Raw genomic sequence first — 13515 nt, forward strand, 5'->3', positions numbered from 1 at the left:
TCGCTCTGGGATCGAACCAAAAATGTAGTTGTTGTAGTTTAGGTTTTGGGTGTTTTTATAGTTCCGGTTGTCATGGGAACGCAGACCGTCCAGCTACCGGTTTCTGTCTGTTAACAGGATCTGGACTCAGGTAGGGCTGAGCGATAATTCAATATTATCATTTATCGTCTTTCAGTGGAATCATATCGTGATGATATGAAGATATTTTAATATCGTGACACATTTCTGCTGTCTGAACTGATGATGACAAGCAAATTTTACTTAAAAACTCTGATAAAATGAGGTATGGTAGGAATATTATTTGAATATTTCTGTTTTGTTTTACATCACACCTAACATCACCATTCGGTTCAATGAGATGAACATTAATTTGATTATTTAATGTGATTTTGCATACATGAACCATATTGTGATATATAGGCTATTGATATCGAGAAAAATCCTTATGATTATCATGATATTGATTTCAGCCATATCGCCCAGCCCTAAACTCAGGAGACTTGACATTACAACACTGTAGTGTAAAAGTGAAAGTGTGACCTGCGTCATGTACTGTGAATATTTTCCTGTTCCCGCCTCCCTGACGTCTTGTTGCCATGGTTTCGACGCCGGGCCGAATGTAAACAACAGTGCAGAATGTAAACAAAAGTGAGCGGACCGGTGAGGAACCAAACCACCTGCTCACCTGTTTACCGCTGATATGAATCTTAATATACATGATGACAGGATTCATGACATCATAGTACTGCAGTTTACAGCATAATAACATGATATCTTCACAGATTCATAGAAAACATGAGTAGCATCAAAATATGAAGGAAAGAAACCTCGCTTCTCTCTTTTTTTCACTTCTTTTCCGGCACTTTGCTCTCACATGACCGTCTGTGACCTTTGACCTCTGACCTGCTCACCGCCTGCTGGTGGTGTCGGAGCTCCAGGACCCGGATCTGGTTCCTCTGCTGGACTCCAGTCTCTCTGGGTGAAGGAGAGAAAAGCCTGAAGTGTCTGCAGCTCCTTTCAGACGTGTCCCCGCTCAGTCCGAACCGCTTCACACCTTCAGCAGCATCAGTCTGTCAGCTGCTTCCACACACACACACACACACACACACACACACACACACACACACACACATACACACACACACACACACACACACATCACACATCACCACGGCTTCTGTTGCTAAGCAACACAAGACACACACCTGCATGTGTTTCCACCGGTCAGCTGTTAAAGATGGCGCCGGCTGTAGAGGAAGTGTTGTTTTGTTTTTAATATCTTCTTGTTGAAAGCGAGCTGAGGCAGCGGGAGATCTGCTCCCAGCTTCAGGCGTACGGTGGCTTCTGATTGGTTGTCTCCACAACACAGCGCACCGCTTCAGATCAGCACGTCAGACCTTTTTGGCTCACGACTCCTTCAGACCTGACCTGATATCAGACTGAACTGTCAGCTGGTTCCACTTCGTCTCCATCTTCAGTCTGCATTGCCTCCACTCTGACAGATTCCTGTGGCGGAGGGGATTTGATTAAGCAATATGACACAAGAGGCTGAACTTTACCTTCATTATTGGCACTTCAGTGAAGTGCCAATAATGGCAGTAAAGCTCAGCCTCCAGTGTAATATTGTGATTATACAACAGTTACCAACAAAATAAAAGATATAATCAAAATGTATTCATATTGTGGGGCAATTCGCTCTCAAAATAAAAAACTTTTTGCTAGTGTTATCTCCGTTTCCCTGGAAATACATGGGGTCTGACTAATAACTGGAAAACAATCAGTCACGTCAGTAGACTCCTATGTAATGAAACCTAGTTTACTGCTCCAGCAAGTAGGCGGAGCCTTAGTACCGACCTGCAACAGACGATTTCTAGTCCCTGTTGAGTCAGCAGCCAACTGGAGCTAATGCTCTCTAGAGATCGTGGGATTTCCCAAACTGAATAAATACCACACATATAAACACAAAACTGCCTCGCTAGCTCCATCTTGTTGTAACTAAGATATCTGCTGAAAAAAATAATTTTTCCATGGACAGATTTAGTTACTATGTCCGCGAACTTCACATGTATTTTTAAGCTAGTAGACTCACCGGCACAGCTGATGGAGGATGCAGAGCGTTACAGTTCGGTTATATTTAAATATATCGTATGATAATATGGTGGAGTAATATTTAGTGATGAGCACGGCTAGGTGTGCTGTCATGCTGTCACACACACAGCAGTTTGTTCTTGGTGTTGTCGATGACCTTGTTTGTTTTATTGCTGTTGCTGGATGTTCTTGGGTGTTTTGGGTGTTTTGGGTATTTTTATTTTTTTTGGATGTTCTTTGGTGTTCTTAGGTTTCTGGCTGTTATTGAGGGATTCACATTTTCCCACAGGTTGGTGAGAAAAAAAAAACCTAAACAAAGTGAACTGAAGTGGGCAGCTGATGAGTTTCAGCTGGCAGGAAAAACCCCATGAGACGCTGATCTGAGTCACTTCATCTGTCCAGGCCAGTCCAGTCCGGTCCAGTCCAGTCCGGTCCAGTTCAGTCTAGTCCAGTCCATGTAGAGCAGCTTCCTCTTGATGTTTTGGGCGGCAGTTTGATGTTTGACAGTTTGATGAAGCGTCCTGGTGCAGCAGGACACATGATGGACAAACACCTCTCTTTACTCTCTCACTCTGTTTGTTCTCTGTCTATATATCCATCGGTCCGTCCACACTGTACACACACACACACACACACACACACACACACACACACACACACACACACACACACACACACAGTGTTGTGTATCTGTGTGCGTCAGTGTTTCCTACAGGCTGTTTGCAGCAGTAGAGGGAAGTGTAGTGAGGAACTGACAGTCAGTCAGTCCAGGTCAGCATGAGGAAGTTCTGCTGAATGGAACGAGACGCATGAGATCCACTGAGATCCACTGAAACCCACTGAGATCTGCTGAGACCCACAGAGATCTACTGAGATCCACAGAGATCCACTGAGATCCACTGAAACCCACTGAGATCTACTGAGACCCACAGAGATCTACTGAGACCCACAGAGATCTACTGAGATCCACAGAGATCCACTGAAACACACTGAGATCTACTGAGATCCACAGAGATCTACTGAGACCCACAGAGATCTACTGAGACCCACAGAGATCCACTGAGACCAGCACCAGTTGGCGGTTTTAGTTCCTGTTGCTTCGTGTTGGCCGGACACTTCAGGCTGTGAACTCGCATGTTTTCTGATCAAAATCAGCTCTGCTTTTCTCTCCCAGAATGCACTGCAGAGACTCGGCCCTGTCACTTTATGAAGTTTTGAAGGCGTTGTAGTGACTAATTGGCCCGATGCGGATGGTGGTGGTGAATGAAACGCTAAAATGTTTTCTCGACATCCAAACCTTTAGTTCATCTTTTGTCACTTTCTTCTGTCTTGCTGCAGCTGTAGTTTGCAGAATGTTTCCTCAGCTGTTAGTTCTTCTGTAATATCTACAATCCTGCTGCTTTGTGTCACTTAGCTGTCTTAGTCTGTATTATATCATTTTGCGGTGAGAACCATTACATCTCCCGCGGTCCAAACACACTGAGGCTACACACCTGTGTATATTTATGGCTTGATTGTGTGACATGACCCATCACCCACATGTTACCGCCCCCTTGTGGCGTGGCGTACTAACACCCAAATAAAAACAAACCAAAAAGCATCCATACTGGCTCCGACAGGCGCGTTTGCCCCGAGCCTCCGGTGCCTTCTGACCCTGCTGCTGGTCAGTAAAGTCTCACCTTCCTGTTATCCAGGGTAGGTGATGTGACAGGAGGTGTGGACCTGCAGGGGGGGGCAGGGGGGGCAGGGGGGGCAGGGGGGCAGGATGGTCTCGGCCGACCCGCTCGCTCCCTCCAGACCCCGGAGCTGAGGAGCAGCCGGACTCTGTGATGAAAGTCCGTCTCACCTGACAGACTCTGTGGCCGGATGCAGTGCAGTAACAAGCTGCTCCTCAGATACTAAACACAAAGTCCTGTCGCTCCACATGCAAATACTAGATAACAAGCCCATAACATGACATCACTGTTTTCAAATGCTTAGCCTAAATAAATAAGTTCCACAGAATGTAGATGTGTCAGCAGGCAGGAGGAATCAGCTGACTGGAAGAGGAGCTGAGTCTCAACTCTAGCAGTTACATTCGATTACAAAGTTGTAATTGTGATGATGTATAATGTAGCCTGTGGTGGTTTTTTTTTTTTTATTCTGTACTTTTTATTATCCTGTATTAGACATTTTAGACAGCTGTAATCTATTTAAAAGCCCAACCAGGGACTTGAGTTGGAAATCAGCAGCAGCTACAAACTCCATGTGCAGAAATGTGTTATATTTCATCTGTGAAGTCCAATAATGTGAGCTGCCCGTCCATATCATCAGCTGGTGGGAATGAGAGTTAGGTGTTTGTCTGAGTGTTTGAGTGTTTGTCCGATTGTTTGTCCGATTGTTTGAGTGTTTGTCCGATTGTTTGTCCGATTGTTTGAGTGTTTGTCCGATTGTTTGAGTGTTTGTCTGATTGTTTGAGTGTTTGTCCGATTGTTTGAGTGTTTGTCCGATTGTTTGAGTGTTTGTCCGATTGTTTGAGTGTTTGTCTGATTGTTTGAGTGTTTGTCCGATTGTTTGTCCGATTGTTTGAGTGTTTGTCTGATTGTTTGAGTGTTTGTCCAATTGTTTGTCCGGGTGTTTGAGTGTTTGTCCGATTGTTTGAGTGTTTGTCCGATTGTTTGTCCGATTGTTTGAGTGTTTGTCCGATTGTTTGAGTGTTTGTCCGATTGTTTGTCTGATTGTTTGAGTGTTTGTCCGATTGTTTGTGTGTTTGTCTGATTGTTTGAGTGTTTGTCCGATTGTTTGAGTGTTTGTCCGATTGTTTGAGTGTTTATCCGATTGTTTGAGTGTTTGTCCGATTGTTTGAGTGTTTGTCCGATTGACTGTCTGATTGTTTGAGTGTTTGTCCGATTGACTGTCTGATTGTTTGAGTGTTTGTCCAATTGTTTGTCCGGGTGTTTGAGTGTTTGTCTGATTGTTTGAGTGTTTGTCTGATTGTTTGAGTGTTTGTCTGATTGTTTGAGTGTTTGTCCGATTGTTTGTCCGATTGTTTGAGTGTTTGTCCGATTGTTTGAGTGTTTGTCTGATTGTTTGAGTGTTTGTCTGATTGTTTGAGTGTTTGTCCGATTGTTTGTCCGGGTGTTTGAGTGTTTGTCTGATTGTTTGAGTGTTTGTCTGATTGTTTGAGTGTTTGTCTGATTGTTTGAGTGTTTGTCTGATTGTTTGAGTGTTTGTCTGATTGTTTGAGTGTTTGTCCGATTGTTTGTCCGGGTGTTTGAGTGTTTGTCTGATTGTTTGTCTGAGTGTTTGTCTGATTGTTTGTCTGATTGTTTGTCTGAGTGTTTGTCTGGGTGTCTAGGTGTTTATCTAGGTGTTTTTCTGGGTGTTTGTTAGAGCCTCGCTCCCCACAGACATCACTGCAGCAGGAGGGAAATCAGCAGTAGCCACCTGCCTCTCTCTGGGAGCCACATTAATTTGACTGGAAGCCTTGGCAGCAGCCAGCCAGCCGTTAACAGTGTTTACAGGCAGAGTGTTTACAGGCAGAGTGTTTACAGGCAGAGTGTTTACAGGCAGAGTGTTTACAGGCAGAGTGTTTACAGGCAGAGTGTTTTCCTGTCGCTTCACTCCCACTGCGGCCGGGCTGAACCGTCACACTGAGGGGGAAAGTACCTGAAGAACCAGTTCAGTCCAGTCTGTCCTGCTGCTGGGAACCAAGAGACACAACACACACACACACACACACACACACACACACACACAAACATCAAGCTTCACATTTGCAGTTTGTATTTGGCTGACTGCAGGAGAAAAGTGAATGAGAATCAGTGAAGAAACACCACAGCAATGCAGCAGGAGCTGGAGCTGGGTGAAATCAATCTATTGATAATCTTAGGGATTTTTTTTATATCGATATATATCACTATATCACTCATGTCTGCAAAATCACATTAAAAAATCAAATTAATGTTCATCCCACTGAACTGAATGGTAATGTCAGCGTGATGTCAAAAAAGAAAAAACATATTTTAAAATGTTGGGTCAGTGAGTTTTGAAGTGAAATGTGCTCGTTCTCATCAGCTGAGTCGGCAGAATTGTGAATCAGGATTTCCCAAAAATCACCATGTCATCAGTATATGACTCCACTGAAAGACCGTAATAAACCAGAATATTGAATTATTGCAGATACCCGCAGATTTTCCTGCACAGGGGATTTTTCTTTTTTTTTTCACGTTTGGGACAGAGTGACTCTGCTGAACGCCTCAGCAGAGAAGCCCGAGGATCTCCTGGATCTCCTGGAGCTCTGAAGCTTTGATCTATAAATATCAGCAGGAAGGGAAACCGGCGGCGGCTCTGACAGGAAACCGAGACGCACCTCGAGGAATTCTCCCGCTCTGAGCCTGACCCTGAACGCCCCGCGGCCTGCTGGGACGTCACAGGGAGGCTCTGCTGAACCTGCAGTCAGTCAGAGGGAGCTGTGACTTCCTGTTTTGTGTGCGGCGGCAGTTGTGAGAACTTCCTGTCCAGAGGCGTGATGATGATGATGATGATGATGATGATGATGATGATGATGCAGCAGTGTGTGTTCAGGCAGTGACTCAGCTCAGAGCAGATCTCCAGTCCAGTCAGTTTGAAGCTTTCAGGCCTTGTTGTGTTAAAATTTACAGACACTTTGAAGCTGATCCAGAGTCAGCAGTCAGGCTGAATCATAACAGCAGAAAGAGATCTTGACTGATTTTATTATAACCCACTACTGCAACTGGAGAGTGGTTTGTGTGTTTGTGTGTCCCACCATGGAGGAGAGGAGAGGAGACAAGGAGAGAGGGGAGGAGAGAGGGGAGGGGAGAGAGGAGAGAGGGGAGGAGAGAGGGGAGGGGAGAGAGGAGAGGAGACAAGAGAGAAGGAGAAAGGGGAGGGGAGAGGAGACAAGGGGAGGGGAGGGGAGACAAAGAGGAGAGGAGACAAGGACAGGAGAGGAGAAGAGGAGACGAGACAAGGAGAAGAGGAAAGGAAAGGAGACAAGGAGAGGAGAGGAGGAGGTTATAAATTCTAGTCTTCTATATCTTAGAGAAAGTGGATTTCCTAAGTTCTTGTTGGTTCTTGCGTTCAGCCTGTTGGAAACCAGAGAAGAAGAGTTATTTCCTGTCCTCCTCAGCCAGCTCTCTCTCTCTCTCTCTCTCTCTCTCTCTCTCTCTCTCTCTCTCTCTCTCTGTCTCTCTCTCTCTCTCTCTCTCTCTCTCTCTCGTTCACACAGCAGCAGCTGGAATGATCATCCTGATTGATTGGCTCAATACTCTGATCTCCATCATCTCCAGTATTAGTCTCTGACTCGGCACTTTTAATATGCAACACTCACAGTTATCAAAAGAAAGATACAATTGCAGTTAGGGCCGGACGATAATTCAATATTATCGTTTATCGTCTCAGTGGGATTATATTGTGATGATGTGGTGATTTTGGATATTGAGACGCTCAGTCCTGCTGTCTGAACTGATGAGAACAAGATAATATTATTTAGAAACTCAGACAAAATGAAGTATGGTCGGAATATTATGTGAAAATTTCAGTTTAGTTTGACATCACACCAAACATCACCATTCAGTTCAATATGATGAACATTCATTTGATTATTTAATGTGATTTTGCTTATGTGAGCCATATATCGATATCGAAAAAAATCCTTATGATTATCCTGAGATTGATTTCAACCATATGGCCCAGCCCTAGTTGCAGTTATAGTACAGTTATACACAAACTTTCCAGCTGTCAGATAGAGGTTCAGTCCACACACACACACACACACACACACACACACAGCTTCAGACCCTAACATCCCATAATAACCCTGATCACACACAGTTCACACAACGTCCTTAAAGTGCTTGAATTGATCTTTTCTAAACTGAAGTAGTGGAATCTGTGGAGCATCAGGCTGCTGTGAGGAAGAGCCTGGAAGAAATCAATCACATGTTTGACAGAGTGCAAAGTCAAAACAAAAGAGGAGCGGTGCATTCTGGGTAAGATGACTCCTCCGCACGTGGACATGTGGACCTGTGAGGTTACAGACATGTCTGTTGCGTCTGTCGGCTGGGTGTCAGTCGCTCAGTTTTCTGGTCAGCAGTCCTCCTCCTCTTCACCACTTCCTTCCTTCCTTCCTTCCTTCCTTCCTTCCTTCCTTCCTCTTTACAGAAACATCTAAACAGTGGTTTGTGTTGCAGCCTTTGAAATACAGATAATGTTTTCTTTTATTGTGCAGTAAATAATTTTGCCATAATCCTGTCAGCCACGTTAGTCAAGGCAAGGCAGCTTTATCTGTGCAGCACCTTTCATACACTGAGGCAGTTCAGAGTGCTTTACAGAGTGATGAGAAATACAGTCAAGGTAAAACATTTACAATTAAAAAGTGCAAAAGTACAGACAAGTATGGAAGCCCATTTCTGCCAGTGTGATGAAAAACAATGTCATAATGAGTTAATATCTCAAAATAATGACTTAGTATCTCAAAATGAGAAACTTTCTAAGTCATTATTTTGAGATACTAACTCATTTTGAGATGCTCATTATTTTGAGAAAGTTTCTCATCATGACTTACAGGACTGTTTTTTTTTCATCACACTGGTGGAAATGAGCTTCAATAGACGAGATCCACAAGATAAAAGACTTATAAAGTAAACTAGTGCAGTTCAAATCAAGTGAAATAGAAAGATAAAAGAAAAGACAGTGCAAGAGGATTAGAAAAGTGCATTAAAATCACATTTAAAAGAAAATATAAAAGATATCAATAAATAAACATTCCAGTGCAGATGAGTGTTGCCCTGCATGGAGAACAGAAGAGTTTTAAGCTGATTTAAAAGATTGTAAAGTGGAGGCAGACCTCAGATCAGTTCTGGAAGTTTGTTCCAGGCCTGAGGAGCATAAAGACTAAAAGCTGCTTCTCCAGGCTTTGATCTGACCCTGGAACAGTAAGCAGACCAGGACCTGAAGACCTGAGGGGTCTGGAGGGTTCATAACTGAACCAGGAGGATTAGAGCTGATGAACTGAGTCAGAACTGTTTGACTGAATCAGGGCTGTGCAAAAAAATCAATACAGATAAATATTGCAAAATAAATGTTTTCCATGATACTATCGATTTTCCAGACTCTCGTCGATACATTAAAAAAATAAATATTCATGTTTCAAAACGGATTTAAAATGTCCTTAAATTTCCCTCAAATCCTTTGAATTAAATAGTTTTGACTCAGTTTGTCCGCTGAGTTATCAAAATAATGTGATTTACATATTAGACTACCAGGTGGTTCACAGCAAGGTGTGTTTCAGCTCTATTTTCAAATTTTCAGTAAATTATGTATCGTATCCTGATGCGTATCGTATGACTGACTGTCTGTCTGTCTGTCTGTCTGTCTGTCTGTCTGACTGACTGTCTGTCTGTCTGTCTGACTGTCTGTCTGTCTGTCTGTCTGACTGTCTGTCTGTCTGACTGTCTGTCTGTCTGTCTGTCTGACTGTCTGACTGTCTGTCTGACTGTCTGTCTGTCTGTCTGTCTGTCTGTCTGTCTGTCTCTTCATGTTGGTTCTTTTGAAGCTGCAGATTGTTGTTTCCGCTCGCCGCCATGTTGGGCCAGAGACAGAGAGGCCTGCTATTGGCCCAGAATGACCTGTCAATCACTGGGAAAACAAACCTGTTGTATCTGTTAGTGTCAGTTATTTTGAAAATCTCCATAAGGACACACAGTAAAAGGAGAAGAAAAATGAGGAGAAAATGTCTCTTATGACTTTATATTGGATCAGAAGTTGGTTGTGAGTTGAGTTTCCAGTCTGCTGGATGCTGCTTGGCTTTTGAATAAATCATCTTGACTATTCTAACTAACTCTAACTCTAAGTACTATGAGCTTTCCAAATGAAATGAACTGTTGAAATATCACCAGTATGACCACAGTTTATGACTATGAGTTATGGAAGCTAAAGTCACAGGATATGATTAAACACAAGTAATGAGGCAGCATCAATATGGATTTAATATTGTTCAGCCTGGTTCACTGTGAAGCAGGTCAGGAGCTGGAGAAGTTAAACAGTAAACTGACTTTTCTTCTTCTGATTTGTCATCCCTCTCTTCCTCCTCCTCCTCCCCCTCTTCCTCCCCCTCTTCCTCCTCCCCCTCTTCCTCCTCCTCCTCCTCCTCCCCTCTTTCCAACTTCACAGAGTTTTCAAGAAATCAAGCCCCAACTGCAAGGTGAGTCTCCAGTGCATCGTGTTACAACACACACACACACACTCACACACTCACACCCACACACACTCACACTCACACACACACACACACACACTCACACTCACACACACACACTCACACACACACACACACACACACACACACACACACACTCACACACACACACACACACACACACACACACACACACACACACCACACACACACACTCACACACACACTCACACTCACACACACACACACTCACACACACTCACTCACACACACACTCACACACACTGTGAGTGTAAAGCAGGAAGCAGCACAGTAACATGTCATACTGTTTAATTCATGAAGTCAGTGTTGAGCTGCTTCCTCCACTGAACTCAACTAACTGACCTCTTCACTCTTCACTGGACCCCGAGGATTAAATACAGGTTGAATGAATGACTGAATGACTGAATGAATGAATGAATGAATGAATGAAAGTAAAGCATGTTGGACTGACAGCCTGCTGGCTCTCTGCAGGTCACTGTTTACCTGGGAAAGAGAGACTTTGTGGATCACCTGGACCAGGTGGACCCAGTGGGTGAGTCACACTCTGACACTTTACACACCTGTCAGAGACAGAAAGCAGGTGACGAGTCATCAGAGTGAGGTTCTGTATCTGTGATGTCATCGTCTGTCCCCCCCCCCCCCCTCACTCCCTCCCTCCCTCCCACCCACAGACGGAGTGATCCTGGTCGACCCCGAGTACCTGAAGGACAGGAAAGGTAGGAAACACAACGTCCATTCACAGAGAGAGAGAGAGAGAGAGAGAGAGAAAATATAATTTAGAGTTTCCCACTCTGATGTGTGGAAGTAGTTTTTAATCTGCAGCAAAATGAGAAATCAGCTGATAGAAACGACTTGTTTTTTTCACCAATGACTAAAAAAACATTTTAATGAGAAATGTCATATCTGAGTTGTCTGTCCCCTTTAAAGAATCTAAAATTTAAGATCTTAAAAAGTTTGTGTCCACTCAGTCAGGGACAGTCTGCTTCCTGTCTGTCTGTCTGAACACAGCTGGACTCAGGCTCCTTAATTCATTTTTCATTTTCTTGTTCTTAGTCTCACAGCTTTGATCAGCTGTTCAGAGGCTGTTACTCTTTTTATTCAGAAAGCTTTTTCATGTTAACTATTACCAGCGATCATTTTCTTTGTTTTTGTTTTTTATGTTTTTAACTCTGTAGAACTTTGAGATTCAGTGTGAATGAAAAGTGCAGTCCAGATAAAAACTGACCCAGCAGATGAACCGGTCTCTGTAAACTGACCCAGCAGATGAACCGGTCTCTGTAAACCTGCTTTACTGGATTTGATTTTTTTTCTTCTTGCATTTCTCATTACTGTTGACTGTTGTTTTATTTCCTCTGTATCGTCTGCTTTGATTTATAAATAAAGTTATTATTAGTTATTATTATTATTTGACTGACGGATCCTCCTCCTCCTCCTCCTCCTCCTCCTCCTCCTCCTCTTCCTCCTGCAGTCTTCGTCACGCTGACCTGTGCGTTTCGGTACGGCCGTGAAGACCTGGACGTCCTGGGTCTGTCCTTCCGGAAGGATCTGTACATCTCCACCTTCCAGGTACAGCCCACCTCCAAAACCCCTGAACCTGAACCGGAACCGGAACCGGAACCTGAACCGGGCAGAGCAGAACAGCATAATGTTAGCATTGTTAGCATTGTTAGCATTCCTCATTGAAAACAGAGCTGTGTCTCCAGCTGTGATGCAGTCGTCCCTCTGGACCAATCAGCATCAAGCTGCTCCCTCCAGGTTCAGTCACAGCTGCTGTCTGAGAGAGGAGAGCTGCAGCACCTCCTTCAGGAGGACAGGGCTGTCTGAGGAGCAGGGCAGGTGTGGGACAGTAACCTCCTCTCTCTCTCCTCCTCCTCCTCCTCCTCTCTTCCTTCTCTCTCTCTCCTCCTCCTCTCCTCTCCTCCTCCTCTCCTCCTTCTCTCTCTCTCTCCTCTTCCTCCTCTCTCTCCTCCTCCTCTCCTCCTCCTCCTCTCCTCCCCTCCTCCTCCTCTCTTCTCCTCCTCTCTCCTCCTCTTCTCTCCTCCTCCTCCTCCCCTCCTCCTCCTCTCTCTCTATCCTCCTCCTCCTCTCCTCTCCTCCTCCCCTCTCCTCCTCCTCCTCCTCCTCCTCCTCCTCCTCCTCCTCCTCCTCTCTTCTCCTCCTCTCTCCTCCTCTTCTCTCCTCCTCCTCCCCTCCTCCTCCTCTCTCTCTATCCTCCTCCTCCTCCTCCTCCTCTCTCTCTATCCTCCTCCTCTCCTCTCCTCCTCCTCCCCTGTCCTCCTCCTCCCCCTCCTCCCCTCCTCCTCCTCTTCCTCTCCTCCTCTCTCCTCCTCCTCCTCCTCCTCTCCTCCTCCTGCAGGCGTTCCCTCCTGTGCCAGAGGAGCGTAAACCCAACAGCCGGCTGCAGGAGCGACTGCTGAAGAAACTCGGCCAACATGCACATCCCTTCTACTTCACTGTGAGACACACACACACACACACACCACACACACACACACACACACACACACACACACACACACACACACACACACACACACACACACACTCCCTCTGATGTGATGCTGACTGTTGTTTCTCTGCTGATCCAGATTCCTCAGAACCTTCCCTGCTCAGTCACTTTACAGCCGGGCCCAGAGGACACTGGGAAGGTACCACACACACACACACACACACACACACACACACACACACACACACACACACACACACACACCTACACACACACACACACACACCAAAAACCTAATGCTGGTTGTGATATTTAGTGTTACTCTCTCTCAGTTCTCTTCAGTCTTCACAGCAGCTCAGGTTCAACACTGATCAAACTAGTTGTTGCCATGGTAACCAGCACTCTTCAGGTCTGACCCCAGTGTTCAGACAAACCAGAACCAGTTTGAACTGAGCAGCAGAGAAAGAGACGATCTGTTTGATTGGGTACATGATCTGAGGTTCAGGATCAATACGACCAGGATACCATGTGATCAATAACAGTTCAGTGACAACAAAGTCTGACTGATCAGAATTCTGTTTATTTCTGAGACTCAAATCTTTCCAGCGATGCCATTGGCTGCTAGAATGTAAACAACAATTTAAAAATGTCGTTACAAAGTGACAATAATATAATCTGGATGGAGAGCTTGTGAAACTGTGATGGTCAAGAGTCTCATTAGTGATTACTACAGCAG

At 44.7% G+C, this 13515-nt stretch overlaps 1 protein-coding gene across 1 annotated transcript in view; it reads left to right on the forward strand.

Moving 5' to 3' along the window:
* LOC139655143 (arrestin red cell) overlaps positions 1 to 12978 on the forward strand; it is a gene marked incomplete at its 3' end in the record, with an annotated part of 15334 nt that extends 2356 nt beyond the window's left edge. Inside the window, exons 2-7 of the mRNA XM_071532461.1 lie at positions 10264 to 10294; positions 10802 to 10862; positions 11002 to 11046; positions 11799 to 11896; positions 12687 to 12785; positions 12919 to 12978. Coding sequence (XP_071388562.1) covers positions 10264 to 10294; positions 10802 to 10862; positions 11002 to 11046; positions 11799 to 11896; positions 12687 to 12785; positions 12919 to 12978 — 394 coding nt within the window. The remainder of the gene's footprint in view (positions 1 to 10263; positions 10295 to 10801; positions 10863 to 11001; positions 11047 to 11798; positions 11897 to 12686; positions 12786 to 12918) is intronic.
* Between the last annotated feature and the right edge of the window lie 537 nt (positions 12979 to 13515).

The sequence above is a fragment of the Centroberyx affinis genome, unplaced genomic scaffold (assembly GCF_046629955.1).
Source record: "Centroberyx affinis isolate AG114_WGS23_722 - 3 ecotype Tasmania unplaced genomic scaffold, CSIRO-AGI_Caff_v1 ptg002191l_1, whole genome shotgun sequence".
Taxonomy (NCBI): domain Eukaryota; kingdom Metazoa; phylum Chordata; class Actinopteri; order Beryciformes; family Berycidae; genus Centroberyx; species Centroberyx affinis.